Source organism: Herpailurus yagouaroundi, unplaced genomic scaffold (assembly GCF_014898765.1).
Source record: "Herpailurus yagouaroundi ecotype Mexico unplaced genomic scaffold, PumYag 187, whole genome shotgun sequence".
Lineage (NCBI taxonomy): Eukaryota > Metazoa > Chordata > Mammalia > Carnivora > Felidae > Herpailurus > Herpailurus yagouaroundi.
Window position 1 is genome coordinate 17,466,351 of NW_024412418.1, and position 18,542 is coordinate 17,484,892.

The following is an 18,542-nucleotide window of genomic DNA, read 5'->3' on the forward strand; positions in this document are numbered from 1 at the left end:
TGTTGGGGAGAGAGTGAAGCCAGAGCAGAGGGAGCCAGGCAGCCTGCTGGCGTTTGGAAACAACCAACCTTGGAAAGAACCGTGACTACATTTAAAAGCAGGACGGATTCTCTCTGGCAACCCCATGCCCTTGCCTTCACAGGACACCCGTACTAAGATATCGAACTGGCAGACAGGATAATGCCCCCGACTGTCACAAAGCAGCCTCAGCCAAAACCGATCTCCGCTCGGGAGAGAATAAGGTAGTTAGTTGTCTGGCTGGCTGATTGTCCGTCCCCAAGACAATGGCACGTTTCTGTGTGGGAGGGTTAGGAGCAAGCTGTTAACATAAAACCCACCGTAAACAGAGCTGTTAATTCAGTCGCTGGCAGGGTCTTCTGTTATCTTCTGAATACCTCCCAGAGGGTATAAGCCCTACCTTTTCATTTGAGTTGGCAGCAGAGTTATTTTTTTGCACCTGTTGCTCTGCTCCAATAACAACGCAGTTAAGCATTGATTTGTTGGAAAATAAACAGAAAAAGGCAAAGAAAGGCATCTGCCCGAACAGCCTGAGCTGGTTTGACTGAGCATTCATGCCAATTTGTTTTTCCTATAAAAACCAAAGAAAGACCTGTGCTTTCAGTTTGGATGCTCCCTTCCCACTCCCTCAGAAGAAAAGGAGGTATCGAATAGACTGGCCAGAGCTGGCAGGGCCACGAAGCCAGAAGACTGGCTTCCAGTCTTTTATTTTTTTTCCATCGGCTGGCTCTGCGAAGGCACTGAGGGGTGTCCAAGATCTGCAGAGTGACACGGCCTGCCTCCAGTCAGCCCAGGTTAAGATCATGAATCAGATTAAGAAGGGCAGAGAAGGGGCTGCCAGGATACGATCAAAACCCAAACCCCGCTCTTCCCAATGGTTGACTTCCGAAAGTCAACACGGCTCAGGGAGGAGGTGTGGTCTCCAGGTTACCTCCTAAAGCCGAGACTCAGCGTGTCGAGTCTCAGTCCAGCCTCTCCCACAGATTTCCTCGGTCCAGCCCTGGGCAATAAGCAGAATGTGAAAACCTCTGGTCCCTGGACCATAGTTTTTCCATCAGGGAAACGAGGCTATCCATACCTACCTCGAAGGTGGGCTGTGTAGACTCACTCATGTCCCACCAAGTGACTTGAGGTCCCACGTCCAATGTGGAAAGGACCCGAGACGTTGAGGATGTGATTTCCGCATTAATTCAAGCATGATTGCCCTCCCATTTCTCATCACTCTGTCAATATCACATGATGAGCTCAAGCCCAAAAGGGCCACAAAGAGCTAAACAAATCACTCAAATGTAGATCACAACAACACTAATTAAGCAATGGCATCGCTACCCAGCCTTCAACGTACACAATCAGAGAAAGCCTCTCAGTGTCTCTTTCGAAGCCTTGAGAAGCAAGCACAGGACGTGGGCAATGTGTGATGTTCCCCTCGATTACCACCTACCCCCGGCTTTCTCTCAGCCATTCGGTCTTCATCATCACCAGACCACCGGCTCAATGGGGGAGTCATGGCAGCAGGTGGGGCCTCAGAAATGCCGCTTCTCAGGGAGCGTTAAGAGCTGGGTGTTCTGACAGGGGAGGGACATGGCTGGCTGAGCATTCCCTAGCATTCTTGTCATGAGCAGGGCGGGAGTGGAGTGCCTCCGAACCAAACTGGGCAGCCAGAAAAATAAAAGATTTAACAACACCCTCAGTTGACTGAAAAAAAAAAAAAAAAAAAAAAAAAAAAAAAAAAAAAAAAAAGAAGACCGACTGTGCAGGAATGCGGGAAGGGTGGAGAGAGGTAAGAGGTGGGGATTGGAGCCAGGGAGGGGTTGGGATGCACTGGAACAATGGATTTGACCGTGTCGAGATTCGAGTTTCTTTCCAGGAAAAAACCAAGATGCTGCAGCCAAAGGAAGATCGATAGCCACTAAGTGGAATCTCTCAGACTAATTACAAAACAACAACCAAAACTATGATAGCGACGATAGTTTCTATTTATCGAGCAGTCCTGACGTGCTAGGAGTTGAGCTAGACTTTAAATGATCTCGTTCAGTCCTTGCCATAACCCCGGACGTTGGTACTAATAATTATCCCCATTTTACAGCTGAGGAGGCACAAGAGGGTAGGCAACTTGCCCGGGGACACAGAGCTAGTAAATAGGGGATTGGATATATTTCAATAAATGTACGGGGCCGGGAGCGGGGTTCTGGGAATGACAGGAAATGCAACAGAATTCTCTGTAACTTTGAAACGGATCCTTTGTATTTCTGAAGCGGGGGTGTCTTTTAGGACCTCACGCTTTTATTTTGGAAATTGAGATTCTTTAAGGACAGCTCCCATAATTTTTGCCCTAAATGTGGATAGGAGGCACACCAATCAGCCTGGTGGCATACCACGAAACGTGCCTTTGGTGTCCATCAGCCCAGATGCTACAGACACAGAAGCACATGGCCCCTCAAACCCATCTGTCAAACTTTAGTCCGGCTTCTCGTCGAAAGCCCCGCATTGACTCAGGGGTTGGGCTTGGCTGCTCGAAGCCACCTCAGGCTTATTAGCCATGATAAAAGAGCAGTCATAACAACAAGGAAAAAAACACTGTTGAAAAATTAAGGGGAAATTATGGCTCCTTTGGAAGAGCACCTTATGCCTGAGCCGTCACACATAGGTCCTGATGACAGACCTGCTGTGTTGTAGACATCACACCAATGAAAGAAAGGATGTGCATGTGTCATTTAGAGCCTGAATCCCATCACCCTGACAAACGAACCTAGGAAAGGTCCCCCATCTTCCACCAGGTCCATGATCCTGGGACAGTTTGTAAAAACAGAGCTGTAAAATGCAGACAGAACCTCATAAAGCTTATTCCATGATCATCTTTGAACTTGAGAAGCAAATGCTATTTGAATTTCCTCACAGACGAGGGGATCTCCTCTTTAGAAGTAGGGCTTTCTTTTCCCACAGATAACCATTAAATGACAGTGGGCAAGAAAGCCAAGTTCATTCATAGCACCTTCCTACAAGAATGACAGGCTCTCGGCACACCGGGGCTCATTTTCCCTTGCAGAGCACACTTTGGAAAGTAAAAAAATGAAGACAACTCATCAGCAAACCTAGGCAGCTCCCTACCAGAAAGGTAGGGAACCAGGTGCCTTCCAGCCTGTTACTCAGACATTCCTCTAGTTGCTTCAGAGGAAAGAAATCTTTGATGTTCAAAAAGAAAAAAAAAAAGAAAAAAATCATAAAACTCACCAACTCAGAAACTACAGCCTCCCTCTGTGACAGGCCTCAGCTTTTCCACCAAAGGTCAGCTAGATGAGTAAGGAGGAACAGGGGGATCTCCACAGTAGAGTCCCAGCTTCCGGGTATCAGGAGTTGTCACACATTACAACATCGTCACATCCAGAGACGGACCGAGCTACATAATTCGCAGGGCTTGGCGCAAAAGGAAAATGCAGAGCCCCTTGTTCAAACTGTATGAATTTCAGAGCGTGAAACCAAGCACAGAGCCTTTCTAAATGTGGAGCCCTGAGTTACTGCACAGGTTGTATACTGAGGACATTGGCCCGGTCCAGGGGGTCAGTCCCATCCCCTGTCTTCACCTGCATCTATACTCAATCAACATGAGGAGAAGAGGGAAATCTTTTGTCACTGCCCCAGGAATGATCTCCTGGAGCATTTGGTAGTAGTAAGTAAAATATGACATTGAACATGCCTTAATAACACCTAGCTTATGGCCGGCACCCAACAAATGTTAGCTGTTATTACTATTACTATTATTATTATTAATTATGATTAATCATTATTTTCATTATGCCGAGGTCCCTCCACAACTCCAAAGCTACCCATAGGCAAAAGCAAAGAGTGGGAAGAACATATACCCCTGTTTTTACAGAGACCATCTGTTAGCTGAAGTCATTCAGAAATCATTTCACTGGCCCTGTGCAAGAGAATGATCTAAATTAAGGGTTCCTAGCCTTTTACTTGTATCCATAGACCCATTTTTCAGTCTGGTATTGACCTATGGACCCCTCCTCAAAATAATGCTTTTAAATGACAAACTAAAATAGCAAGATTAGGAAGGAAGCTTATATTGAAATACAACAATCGGCTTTTTAAATACTTTTACAATTAATGTGATATAATAATAGTATATATGCTTCTTAACACATTAAATAAGAATATCTAGTGCAGGTCAAACAACCTCCATGGCATCAAAATCATGACGAACATCGATATTTTGAGGCATCTGCAACAGGTGTAATGTATATTAAAATGTCTGTAATTTCTCTTGGTGACAGTCAGTTACAGCTAACATTACTGTAGAATTTTGCCTACATTTACACTGAAAGAAAATGTCAGATTTTAATTAGATGATTAAAAACAAAAATACCATTTTTTTCCCCACATCCAGGTTGACAAACCACCTGTATTTTCTCCATGTACACCAGGAGCCTCTTGGATCCCCGGTTAGAGTCTTGCTGTTTTATTAACAGCAAACACTTCTTGTTCGACTCAAAGAGCCTCTAGATACCGTTTCCACATGACTACAAGTGTCATCTGACCAATTTACCAAGAGGCAGACCCCTGTTGGGTCTGGCAATGGTATCTCGGCAATTGTTTTCAAAGCCTCCAGAACACCCAGGGTGGCGGTTAGTACACACCCGGAGGTAATATCAAGAATTTTAGGGGTGGGCAATGGTCTATGAGGTTGCAGCTAGTCAGGTGAACTGCCTTGTGGGGGATCAGCTTCTTCTGGAGGCCCCTTCTATGGCAGGTATCAAGACACATGGGTAGGAACATGCTGTGTGCCCGCACCAAGCCTTGCTTGGAACTCCCACAGGCGGTGGCATGCAGCCAGCTTAGGACAAGCTCCATCTGGAAGCCCCCCCCCGAACACGGTTCACTCCATGTCCCTGCTGCCTGCCTTCTCCAGTGAAAACCTTATGGCATTTATTTCCATGGGCTAAGTGCAAAACCAATGTTGATCACTTTGAAAACAAAATCCCGGAATTATCCATCCACTCTCACCCAGTCAAGAGTCTTTGAGAACACCCCTGTTGAGGACTTAGCCTCAATTTCCATTCCACAAATTACTAAGTATTTACTTACAAGCATTTGTCCAGGTGTTTTTAGATAGGGGCGGGGGGTGGTGGCGGCTCTAATTTAATCCTCACGATAGCCATGTGCAGATGTGATTAACCTCATTTTCCAGAAAGGAAACTTAGAGTCTAGAGCTTGTATAACTCACCCAGAGTCACTCAGCTACTCAGTGGCAGGGTCACATTTGAACCCAGGTACTCTGACGCTACACCTGGTGTTCTCTGTGCCACATTCCAGCTGCTTCCAGGCAACACAAACTCACAGCCTCCTGCCCGTTCCGATACACAAGTGGTCAAAGTCTACTCTTCATCAGTGTTCCTCAACCCACAGCCTTCTGGCTGGTGGAGTTAAGTTGGGTGAAAGATGAGCTAAGTTCTGTCTGAGTTTCTAAGTGAACACAACTGAGACAGAGGCTGAACTTGGAGCCAAATCTAAAGCCCCTTTCAAAGACAAAACAAGTCTTGTGAGTAGTCACCATGAAGACAGTGCCGAAAATAGCCTTCACCTTCCAGATCTCACTTACCATGTCCACCAAAATATATCATTTGCCCTATTGAGGGAGGTTCGTTTTGAAAGGTTCCTAAGAGGGATCCCAAAATAATCTCCACAAGACAGCCATATTCTCCAAGCTCCATTGTCATACACAAAAAATGGAAGACCCCCTTCGTATTCCAAGAAAGAGCCAATAGACTGTTAGAAGAAATTTGTACCAAGCTGAGAAAGGGCTGGCAGGGTGATGGAAATTTCTCATATCACGGTTGGGCCAATAAGGGCCCAGCCCCCAAGATTGTTCATTTTGTGTCCATGACATAGAGTGAGGTGGAAGGGACAAAAGATGAAATTTTAAGTTCACCACAATCACATCAACTTCAAAAAAAAAAATGCATCGAGACAGGGTCATACAAAAGTAAAAATACATAGCTATGTTAAAATAATGGGCTTAATCAGGTGGTCTATTAAGAGTAATAATCAAAATATTATACAAGGCACTTCATTCTCTTTTTATTTTTGGCTTCGTTTTCCTCCGAAAACATGTTCAAATGCCCCCATGCTGGCCATATTTTAAATAAATAGGCAGATACTCTTAATAGTGTTGAAGATGCTTCTGAGAAGGAGGCTCTAAGGACAAGGGTGTGTGGAAAGATCGGAAGAGAAGAGGTAATGTGAATCCGATGAACCAGAACAGGGGGCCCAGCCCATAAAACAAACCAGAGTGTGGTTAGGTGCTAGTGAAATCAATTTTCAAAGGGGTATTTTACAGGGTGTCTCTTTTAAAACAAGGCCAATTAGAACCCCTGGAGCCTCTTTAAATGGGCCACTCTGCTTGACCCTGTTGTAAGCTCCGGCTGCTCCAGAGTCATGCTGAGGCCCTCTGAGAGCACCAAGTCTCCAGGCTGGCTGCCCAGTGGCTGGGCCAGCCACACTCCCCTTCTGATTACCTCTTGGGTCTTCCTCTAGAACAAGTGAGTCCATATCCATCCAATCTACCCAATCATCCATGGGCAATCAGTCAAGCAAGCTGATCAGCACCACACAAATGGAGTAGACTCCACGGGTGCCTGAACGTTCGCCTTTCAGCAGGCCACTTTGGTGTTTTACAGAAGATATCATTAGAGTCCCTGCTTGTGTCCACTGGCTGCCACAAAACACCTGGTTTTCATCCACTTCTATACTCCCACCAACTTTGGACACATGAGGCGAATCGATAAAGACGGGACGTTGCCACGGGAACAGATACTAACGCCCTTCATAAAGACTCCAGGAATCCGATCTGAATACCTCCACCAGGTATATCCCTCAGCCAAGGTTCGGAAGACCTTAAGGAAGCCATTGGAGGGCTCCTACTGCCTTCCTTTCTCATCTCATCCTTAGGAGGGCAGCTCCCACCCCTTCTCAGCTGCTGCCACTCAAGCTAAACCAGCTGACCACTAGGCTTACCTGCTTTCTCCCGGTCATCAGCATTTGAGGGTGGAAATGCATCTTAAAGATAATCGGGTTCAAACTCCTTTGTTTGAATGAGGAAATGGAAGCCCAGAAAGCTGGAGCGTGCTGGTCTGGGCACACAGCTTTACCAGGACTAGACAACCAGGTCTCCTGACTTCCAGTCCTGTATACTGCCTTGTACACACTGTGCCCCAATCATTCAAAAGCGTAAGTCTGAAATTCTTCAGGGAAGATTCTTAAAGAAATATCCTATCCGCCACCCCCCCACCCACCCCGCCCCGCCGAAGTCCAATAAACTTTTTGTCAAATAACTCTGAGGGATCTGTGGACATTTCTATTCCAGCACATCTCGGCTTCCTGACATCAATGCCATTTGGCCTGAACATACCTCTCATCCTAATATCAGCTGCTGCGGGAGCCATTCTCCCCACTGCACTATTTGTTTCCTGCATAACCTAAGAGTCTGGCCCTTTAAAACCCTGTTCAATGGAAACAAACAGAATAGCCACCTATTTCTAGCAAGAGCCTGCACCTTAAAACAGATCATATAATTTAAAATCATACTATTAAAAATTAGAGGGGTGCCTGGGTGGCTCAGTCGGTTGAGCGTCCGACTTCGGCTCAGGTCATGATCTCACAGTTCGTGAGTTCGAGCCCCGCGTCAGGCTCTGTGCTGACAGCTCAGAGCCTGGACCCTGCTTCAGGTTCTGTGTCTCCCTCTCTCTCTGCCCCTCCCCTGCTCATGCTCTGTCTCTCTCTGTCTCAAAAAATAAACATTAAAAAAAATTTTTTTAATTAGATAAGAAAACATTAAGAAAAATTTAGTATCTTCTTCATCTCCTCAGTTATTCAGCAACATATTTTAGAGAACACTGGCAAGATATGGCTGCCTTCCTGCCTCTGTCTTCAGATGACAATCCCCCCCCACCCCCCACGGACTCAGTTTACCCAAGCCGAAAGCCACCGCACTTCATCGGTTACTCAGGAACAAAGCCAGGGTGAGAACTCGTGGTCTCTAAACATAGAGCCTGAAGTGGAGTCAATGCCTCCCCACCAGGGCTCCACCCACAACAGAAATGACTGTCGCTTCCATTTTACCAGAAAGAGCTGTCAACAAAAGAAACAGGCTGAAACAGCGGCAAAAAGGTGTCACTGAAAATCAGGTTCCAAGTTTGTATTTGGTCCCTCAAAATTGTGGCACTGCTTCTCAAGTGCGCTGGCAGGTTCTGCCCTGGCATTCTTGGTATCCACCCCACCCCATCTCCCACAGGTCTTTGAAAATCACATCTGTTAGAAAGGGTGTGGGGATGCCTCCGTCTGGAGAAAGGGGAACAGACTGGCTTTTTACTGATTTGTATAAACCTCTCCGTCTATGCTTGCTGTTTCACATCAGGCAAGCTTCTCACACTGGGCTTTCAGAAGAGCGAGGGGGTCTGAAAAACACAGCCCAGTGCTAAAATTCCCTAATTTAGGGGATCGGGGAAGGACGAGGAGGAAATAAAATATTACAAGATTGCAGAGAGCTAAATTGTCCTTCCTGAAAGTGAACTTTGGCCCAGAGCACTCACGTTTGGACCTAGGACCTGATATGAGTTCCTTCCAGTTTCCAATGAGTTAATTGGATGCATTATCTCAGCCTCTCAAGGGGTCAAAAAGATATTGAAAGAGGATCTAGGTAAATTGACGGGCGCATAAACACAGAACTATAAGTGTGAGTGTAGGACTTTTCAGAGGTTCAGAAAGGCCCCAGGCGTTTCCATTTGGGGAGCTCACGATATATTAAAAAATGGAAAAAAATAATGAAAACAACATTGTTTGAATTTAACAACTAGATGCTTTTTAACACAAAAGAACAAATATAATTGAATTTTAGATCTTCCATACATATGAGGCCTGAATCAAATTCATTGCCCTGCCCACGGTCACCCTAGAAAGGGCCTGGCTAACACTGCCATCTTGAACAACAACGCGAGAGAACTCACAGCAGCGTTACTCCCTCCAAGTCACCTTCTTTTAAAATGCCTCCGCAAAATACTTCGGACACATGCAGAAGGATTGTCTCCATTATATTTGTAATTTTTTCAAATGTGATCACAGACTTCCAAAAGACCCTCATTTCCTGTTCCCATTGTTTTTAAAAGCTGTCCATATCAGTCATTAGCAGTTGGTGTAGAAAAGATGTGACCCTACACAACTTTGTGTTATAAGAACATGGAATGGATGAATTATTTCACAGCCTCGGAATTCTAGATCTCATAAAGAGGACAAGCGAAGAAGCCTTCCGCAACTCCAAATACAGTTATTAAAATTATTCTTGAAATCTTTTAAGAGCCTTTTTCTGGTAGGGTCTCTAGCCCACGAGACGTTTCCTAACGACTTCGTCTTTCCTATTGGAAATTGGCGCTTCCCTCGACCTCGTGGAATTAGCACATGACCACTCGTGATCCCCGACTACCCGTTTACACACAGAAAGGCTCTATCTGAACACATCCTCACGCCTATGCCTACAGAACCAATTCCTGAATTAGACCTTCCATCGGAAAGTTCTCAATCCAGTCACTTACTTACACTTACACTGGGAATATACTAAATCCACTCAAAGACAGATGGTGAAAATGTTACTTCCCAACACCATGTTGTCACGTACCAACAAGATTAATTCCCCACTGTTCCCAGTTCCATCCACACTGAGGCCAACACTTCTCCATGGTGTCCAAACAATATTAAAAGAGTCCCTGTTTTGGAAGGCATTTGGTGCTGCTGACTCACAACTGCCTGTCTGGTCTCAGTAGCCCATCATGGCACAAACAAAGGGTTAATCTGTCCCCTTGCAATATGGCAAAACTCTTTGCCAATTTTTTTTTTTTTTTTTTTCTGGACAGAGCCATTTTTAGGTGTACATTTCTCCCCAGTGTCCTTGCCTACCTGGACTGCCCGACCACTTTCTCCAGTGTGGATGCGTGCGCCATTGCCCGTTCCCAGCCATTTTCCAACAACAGAACATGTTACAGACAAATCTGCCTTTCCCTACAACCAATGAGTCAGAAAAGTTACCGACAGAAGACCTCTCTCGAAAGTGATGATGCGTGCTCCGAGCCCCAACAGCCATTTAACCAACCAGCTTTTCACTGAGCTATATCAGGGTCACCTGTCCCGAGCTTCCTTTTGGTTTCAGAACTCAGCCCAGGGAAATGGCTTTGTCACGCAGAGGGAACCCAAGGGGCTTTTAAATCCACAGTGAGTGGGAGTCCGAACTCAATGCAGCCAATTCACAGATCATATCCAAAGAAGCCCGGCTGCCTTCCAAAATAAAATTCTAATAAGACCCAGTGAGGTGAGCGCAGGTGAGGCGAGCTTCACTTCCTGCCAGCTGCCTCCGGGAGTCTGTTTTATTTTCATCTGTCTGCTTCAAGGCAGGCTTCTCTTTCCACTCAGGTGTTTGAACTCCAGATTCAAAAGAAGGTTTAAAAATAAAGACTTACCTCATTTACCTAACGATTCTGGGTGGGAAATCCAATAGCTGTGGCTAATGGAGGGGAGACAGCATGTAGCACTCACACCAGCTCCTACAGGGATAGGGAACCAGGGGTGATATCACGTCTGAGCCCTCATCAGAGTGGAGATAAATGCATATGACAATAATTTTAAATCATTTTGTAGGATGTTAAGCAATAAGCCACCAACCGGGAATTCCCTAAGTCACTTCCCCCTCTGCTGATTGGCCGCCGGGCTCTTTAAAAAAATAAAATAAAGGATTACAAACATCGGCTCATTTGCATTTGGCCAACTCACACGTTAGTGTTCAAACAAAACAGGTCTAACCAGGTTATGCCTGTGTCTCAAGAACAGAGAGACAACCTGTTAATGGATGAGGAATTGATTTGGTGACTGTTCTTTTCAGCTTAGAGGCTGTTTCAGGTGAAAAGCACCGCGCTGGCTCCCCCAGAACACCATCGGGAAGGGTGCGCGTAAAAGCAAGCTAAGCAGAAGTTCAAATCTGGAGGAAATGATGGCGGGGGGGGGGGGGGTCTCTTAAACACCTGTCTTGTGTACTAATCTGTATTTAGTCCACTCTCCTTTGGCATCAAGATCAGTGCCCTGGCTGTGCAGGTACCAGATTCTGAAGCGGCTCTCTCCAGGTGCCATGACTGTCTCTTTGACAGTGACCCTTGGCAATTTCCATGGACTTTGAAAAACCAATCTCTCCCCTGGCCCCAGATAAGAGCTTTGGGAGGTTTGAAGGGAGAGTCCTGAGAGAGAGGGTTGAATCTGAGTTGTTCAGGTGGAACAGTCAACTCTCAACAATGCAAGAGCTGGCTATCCAGTTGGTGGATTATCCAGGTTCTTATTCTTTCTTGATACTTACATGGTCTTTTTTTACTATATTATTGACGCTCCCTGGACGTCTCCCTAGGAGCTAGAGAGAAAAAGACCAAGATGCTGAAACTGGAAATGAAAGAGAACAGTTTGGACAAGAAAAAGCGGAATCCCGGAGAGGAGCTATGGATTTCAAGTGTCCTTGCGGCCCTGTCTCCCTGGGCCAAGGGCCTGCTTCACTAGGTCACAAATGTACTTCCACTGTGTAAGTGAGTGATGGCCCCTGGCAAGGAAAAATACCATCCCCTAACCATTAACTTTCTCTCCTGAGCCTTCCTGGACACTGACCTGGCATGAGCTAAGCGTCCAAGCAAATTTCTTCAACTCATCAGAACACCCCTTTGTGGGAAAGAAAAGGGAAATTGAGTTTTGGCAAAGACACAAAGATTTTGTGATCAAAACCAAGAAGTTCCTTGTATAAAAAAGAAAGTCTGCACGTGGGCAAAGACGGAATAGAACAAAAAGTACGCGGTTGTCCTACTCAGGTGAAATGGTGAGTGAGTGGTAGCCATATTCCTTTCTCGCCCGTGTTCCTAGTTCACATAACACGAATGCAGAGGTTTTTGAATATGGGAAAAACTCAGTGGGAGAGCAGGGGTGGATTGGGGAGGGTCGTGGAACTCAGGCGGGTCTCAAAGGTCTTAAAGGTTTGGGGAGTGCAATTTAGGCAGGCCCTGAAAAGCCCCTTGGCCTCCTAGCCTTCACCAAACTTGCCACTGTCCCCTATTGTCAACCTGTGCATTTCCCAAGGGCCCTGTTAAAATTCAAATGTCTGATAAAAACAGTAAATGTCATTACTGCCCATTATCACATTAGCCCCAATTAGTCTATCAGCTCCAGATCTGAGAGCAGGGCCTTGGGGGAATAGGCTGGTGACGGTTTGCTTGAGAGATGAATCAGGAGCAGTCTGAAGTAGCACCGCCACCCACTACAGGGTATTTGCATGGGTGCCTGTGTGTGTGTGTGTGTGTGTGTGTGTGCGCGCGCACACGTGCGCACACGTTAGGGGAGGTGGTTACTGTGGGCTGTTACTAGTACCAGTGTGACTCCAGGAAGTAAACTTGGCCTTCTTTACAAGTTTGCCTGAGATGAACCTGAGACAGTGGTGGGGTAGGTGGCAGGCAGAGGTTGTGTGGTCAAGAGGTGGTGGCACATTTCAAAAGCAAGCCCCAAAATGATGTGGCTCTCCGGTCCAGTCCCAACTACTTAGAATTTACAGTCCCTTTCGTTTCTGGCTGAAGAGTTCTGGTTGCGTCTCCATTCCTTTATCCACTCTTCTGCCTATTTTAGATCAAAGGACTGATCCATTAAGGCAATTCCTGACCAGGGTCGTTTGGGAATGGCGGTGGAAGGGGATGGAGAGATGTCACTTCATACTCACGAGACATTTTATTTGTGGAGTCTTTATGTATATAAAGCACCTGACAACGTGTCTGGGACTTAGTGGGTTCTTATTAAGTATTGGTTCTTTTCTTTACGTGGGTCTTAGTCAAAACTTCTGGAAGAAAAACAAAAACAAAAACAACACCTCCCCTCTCAAAAAAAAAAAAAAAAAAAAGAAAGAAAGAAAAAGAAAAGAAGGGAAGGTAGATTTTTAGGCATGTTAAGTCCAGAGAGAAATTCCTTCAATCTATGGTCAGCTTCAACAAGACAGCACTTGCATCAAAGAAGATGAATGATAGATGATGGATTGATGATTACATAGATAGATAGATAGATAGATGAATGAGAGATAGAAAAAAATGATAGAAGTCCCAATTTTTAACTGAGAATGCTAAAAATTGGACTTAATGCTGAGACCTTCTATCGCAAGAGTTTCAAATATATCTAGCATGTCTCTCACAGACAAGAAATTTAAAAGTGTAAACACGAAACATCAAGTGCACCAGAGCTCTTATATGGATACATCATTTGTTTCCTAAAAGTCATAACCTTCTTGAGGAAGAATCAGCCAAGGGTCTCACTGTCACGTCAGACCTTCAATCCTAGCACAGATTCCATTCATTCTGTGCTCCCGGGACTCCCTGGGAGACTGACGAAGACGTGGGGATGTGAATGAAGTGATGAGGGAGAGCTGTTTGCCTGGGATTTACAGAGTGTTTCTCTCACATAAGAGAAAGTGAGGCAACACAGGCTGCCCTCAGGTCAAGATCAAGATAATTTGGGGAACAGGAACCAACCCTACAGACCCAATTATTCTTCCTGGTCTCCCTTGCAGGCCAAGGCCCTATCCCTGTCCCAGATCTGCACAAAGACACTTGAATCAAGTCCCAGTGCTCCTTCCCCCAGAGGAAAAGACCACATCGTGTGCGATAGCACGGCGACCCTGAGTTCAGTTGGGTTGTCTACTAGAAGACTCACCTCTTGTCGTAGACATAGAACCAAAGAACCTCAAGGGACCTTACTTCCTAAATCAAGGCCAAGACAAAGAATCTCTCTAAGCCAAGTATCAAGCCCTAAGGGGTCTGAGTCTTAATATCAACACGGGCTGTGGTTATGAGGTTAATGAGAGTTCTGTGCTTGCTTTGCAAGAAACAGGATGCTTGCTTACTTTACACAGCACCTTTTAACTAGAGGCCCCCTGTATTTATTTTTGAAAGCAAGTATGTGTTTGTGTATGTTTCTGTCCATCATCCCCTCTTGATGACATGGAGTTACCTTCAGGGCAGAACCTGACAACTATTTAGCGAGAGCCACACAAGAGCATTACTGTAGGACTGATGGCAATGAGAAGCCCTGTCCGGTGGTGGAGAGGAGGTTCCAGAGAGCAGAACATTACCATCAATTAATTACCTTGGCTGGTGTCAAATAAGGAACTAGGATTAATAAATGCCATCTTCCCTCTTACCCTACGCTCCTCTAAACGCCACGTTTCCAAAATCCTTACTTTTTGACTTAGATTAGATACCTGGAGAATCTTCAAATACCCTGAGGAGAAGCTTTCTGGGCTCTGAAGGTGGCCTCTGAGTTCTATGTGGGAGGTCTGGCACTGACAGCTGTCCTAACTGATTTGTGTGGCACCCCTGATCATGCCCTTTGCCATCACGTCTGTGCTGAGCAAATCCTACACCAATGGCACCTACCATTGAACTGCTTGAGGTGGCGGGCAGGTGTCGTGTGGAGTGGGGGAGGGCGGCTCACCATTTCTGGAAAGAAGGACCCATTTCATAGATGCATGCACGTGCGCACACACACATAGATACCCCTCGGGCATCAGAATATGTCCCCAGTCTCAGCTATGCACCGACAATGAGGTTTCAGAACTCCCCTTTCATATTTGATTATTCTCAAGTCCGTCTTGCCTAACTTAAATCACCCTGCTCTGTTTCTTCACTGTATCGTGCTTATCATGCCTTATCTTTCCTCACAAATTGCTCTACACTCAGTGCCAACTTTACTGTGGAAATAAGCACTTTGGTTCTTGAACCAAACTGCTTTAGTGTCTAAACCGTCCTCTCAGCAGGGTCTTCCAGAAGGCACATTTCTCAGTCTCAGAGCAGGAGAGAAGACAAGGCAAACGTTGGCCCCTTCCGGGAAACCTTCCGGCAGCCAGTATTTTCTTCTTTTTTGTCTGGAGAAGTTTCTTATAATTCTAGCAGGTGTGTTTACATATTAGTTTATTATTGTAGCATGATAACTCATTTTCCACTCCCATGGAGCCCCCAAACAGAACACAGAACGAAGAGATACTGCTGTGTGTGGGTTGGGGGTGACAGAGCTGGCGCCTCCCCTAATCCGTTGCCCTTCCCGACATCCACCTGACGCACAGCTCTCTCCACTAGACCGTCGTTCCGACTCCGCTCTTTGCTCTAAGCCAATGGAGCACCAGAACCACCCTCCCAACTCAGAGGTTCCTCCCCACACCTACCAAATCGGGTAGGTGGGTGGGTGATAGCAGAGACAATAATCAGCTCCTCATTCATCATGATCCATTCATGTTTTGTAGGCTCCCATATTATTCTACGGATGGTAAACCAGGAGACTGGGTTTCTAACATTTAAGGGACATTTTGATGGAGCCAATCTCCGGTGAAGGTCTCGGTGCCTGGTTTCTTTCACCCAGGGACCACGAGAGACAGCAAACTCTCAGACCCAAGGAGAAACGTATAAAATCACCATCTAAATGCCTACTTATTTGGGAGAGCCTGTGGCTTTGGAAGACTGGGAGTGCTCAGAACCTGCTCTCTTACCCTAGAAAAACAAGACGGCTCAGCTTCCTCGGGAGCAGCCTGGTGTGATAGAGAGGGAGCGAGGACAACCTTACCACATCTATTTAAACTTTTGGTCTCAGTTGCCCTGTCTGTGTTATTGGGAATATTAACTTCTCAGCGAGCTGTAGGGGATTAAGTGAGAAACTGTACAAGGCATTAGCAAAGTGCCCGGCACATGGTGGGCTCTCAGGAAATGTTTACTGTCTCCTCGAAGTGTGAAGCTTGAATCTTAAGCGATCCCCTTAGTGACATAGGAGGTTACACACAGTGGTCAGAAAATGAACTCTCCATGTTTCAAAAGACAAAAGAGGAGAAGGGAGTGAAACTGGAAAAGTCTTAGGAAAGACAGAGTAAAAATGACTACTCATCTTTACGAAGTTTTAGCCATGTCCTATCCTAGTCACTGGCCTAAAGAGTTTAATTTGCACCTCCTCGTTTAATCCTCATGAAATTCCATCAGAAAAGGGCTATTACTATTCTTCCTTTACAGATTAGGAAAACTAAGCCTCATAAGCCTGAAAAGCAATTTGACCAAGGTCACACAGTAAAACCAATGACGGGAGCTCAGGCCAAAGTCAGTGTCATTCCAAAACAAGATCTCCTAACCACAACCCTCTGCCAAAAAAGAGAAGCTTAACCGCTTGTTGAAATTTGGACTATAATACGTTACTTAGGCATGGAAAACTGAGCTCCTTTCTGGAAGGTTGTTGGAAATGTGACTGTTTCTTGGAAGATTGGGATGGTAAAGTTGAAGTGAAAGAAGTATAAAATAGGCAGACAGGTCTGGATCTCAATAGGACAACCTTCTGCCCCTGCCCTTCAATGTCAAATACTTAAAGAGCTAAATGCTCAGAATAAGAGTTGAGGGGAAACCCATTGGAAAGGTTGTGAATAGGTCTTGCCTGGGAAATCATGAGATTCTTTTGATAGAAAGGTCACTCTTCCACCCACCAGGCTTAATAGCACCGGGCAGGCTGCATACCACAGCGAGAAGATCGTAGGCATCTGGGTCCAGCAATGACAGAGGGATAGATCAAAGAGTCAGTGTGATGATAAAGGCATCAAATGTGAAGATTGAGTGGAATCTAGTTGAGGGTACAAATTGCCATCAATTTCTAGTTTCTTCCATCCCCGTTCTTCATAAGCAATTGAGAGCGTCTCAAGGTTACACGAAATGCTAATCCACCAGATTCTGCCCCTAAATGTATTTCAGATAGAAATGAAGGATTCTGGATCTGGTCACGCCTCTGGAAAGAGCACATCAAGGAAACAATATCTGAGAGATGACAAGCGCATCCATTGGAACCGTGCAAAAGACATATTTGCATAAAGAAATTATCCATTCGGTCCACTCAAAACATGTGCATCCACACATTGGTGGAATGTCAACAGAGAAGCGTTTGGAATTATTTCTGAATAATTCCATATTTGGGGGAAATCCAGATGAAATTTTCCCTCATGTATCATGGCATATCTGTGATTTTTCTCCCCTATTTCTCCCCCACCCCCATTCTTAAAACTACATGTGAGTTCAGGGTTTGAAATTAGTCAATCTGTCTTCCTGGACAAGGACAGCGTACCAAACAGTCATATTTTGAGACCTAGTTTCTTTTATGACGGTGCCCCAGGAAAGTTTTATGAGAATCCTGGTTTAAGGTTGGAGGTTAATGGCTCTGAAATTCTGAGAACCAAAAAATATTATGTAGGTGGGTATACAGTAAAACTGAAATAAGGAACTCCTTCTTTGCAAACTGAACCAAAAATCTGCACTGTCGGTTCATCTGAAAACTTCTCTGTCAGGGAGGACAGCCCTGCTGTGAAAGGGACCAGCCACAGTCTACCCACTTCCTTACAGTGGAAAACGTGGAGGCCACTGAGTTCTGTTATGCTAGAAAGAATGGGATGCGGAGGGCCAGGGACAGGAACCACTCCTGACAAGACAACTGTGTGAGAAAGTCACGGTCATCTTGCTGGCGACGTTCTCCATCAATAGCAAAGATTGGTGTTGATGGACTTTTTCCAAAAGACTTCAAAGTCTCCGCAAGGTTCATAGTCCTCTAACTCACCAGTCTGTGCTTCTCCGAGTTGCCAAAGCCACCGGAGCAGAAAGACTCAGGGAGGCCAACCCTAGGTCTCACAATTGTGTGTGGTTGTGGTGGAGGAGGGGTAGCCTTGGCAAATGTCTACTTTTTGCTGATCCGTTTTCTTTCCAGCTTGGCAGGTCACCTTAACTTGGAAGCTAAATGCACAGCTAGGGAAAATAAGCCTGTTAGGGGATGGGTCAATGCTCTGTGAACTTGAGCCTTGGCTGGGGGAAACATTCTTTGAACAGCCAGGTAAGACAAGGCTAGGAAGCCACAACACTGTGGATACAATCAAGAGGTATCCGGACCCCCCACGGGTCATGGCACGGCCCACAGCCCCCCTCGGAGTGGACCATCCACTCCTCCAACTGTGCTCCTTCTCCAGCCCCCAGAGCTGTTAGCAGCCAGCATTAGGCAGGAGGGCTGAGCTGCTAGGAAAAAAGGGTGGCACGAGAAAGAAAGAGGCAGAGAGCCAGTCCTGCGTGTTTCATCCTAGTGCCCATACAGAGACTGTGAAATTCCCCAGAAACTCACCTTGGTACTACTTCTTACCGTTTCAGTCACAACCGTACCAGAATTGTATACACACACTCCCATTCTTTATGTTTGCAGCCTTCTCAGAAAGCCACTAGATCGTTGCCGTATTCAAAAATCTTTGCCAGTTCTGCAGTCCCTAGAGGTGCTCCTCGGAGGGCAGTGCACCTACAGAGGGTAGGAAGCAAGACGACAAATAGGCGGGTACACAGACATGGCGAAAATAGTGTTCAGGACGTGTAAGTGACTGAAATTTGAGAAACGATGGCTTAAAGACGGGTAGTCCTAACTCC

At 45.8% G+C, this 18,542-nt stretch overlaps 1 protein-coding gene across 4 annotated transcripts in view; it reads right to left on the reverse strand.

Annotated features, from left to right (window-relative positions):
• EHF (ETS homologous factor) overlaps nt 1-10,684 on the reverse strand; it is a 40,416-nt gene extending 29,732 nt beyond the window's left edge. Inside the window, exon 1 of one of the 4 annotated variants that reach the window (XM_040495472.1) lies at nt 10,527-10,684. Coding sequence is in view for 2 of the 4 variants with exons in the window: in XM_040495471.1 (XP_040351405.1) it covers nt 1,101-1,130 (30 nt within the window). In the remaining 2 variants the exon portion in view is untranslated. Of the gene's footprint in view, nt 1-338; nt 430-1,100; nt 1,207-10,526 lie in introns of those variants that run through there. The other 3 variants (XM_040495471.1, XM_040495470.1, XM_040495473.1) reach the window with 3 other exon arrangements.
• Nucleotides 10,685-18,542: the final 7,858 nt, after the last annotated feature.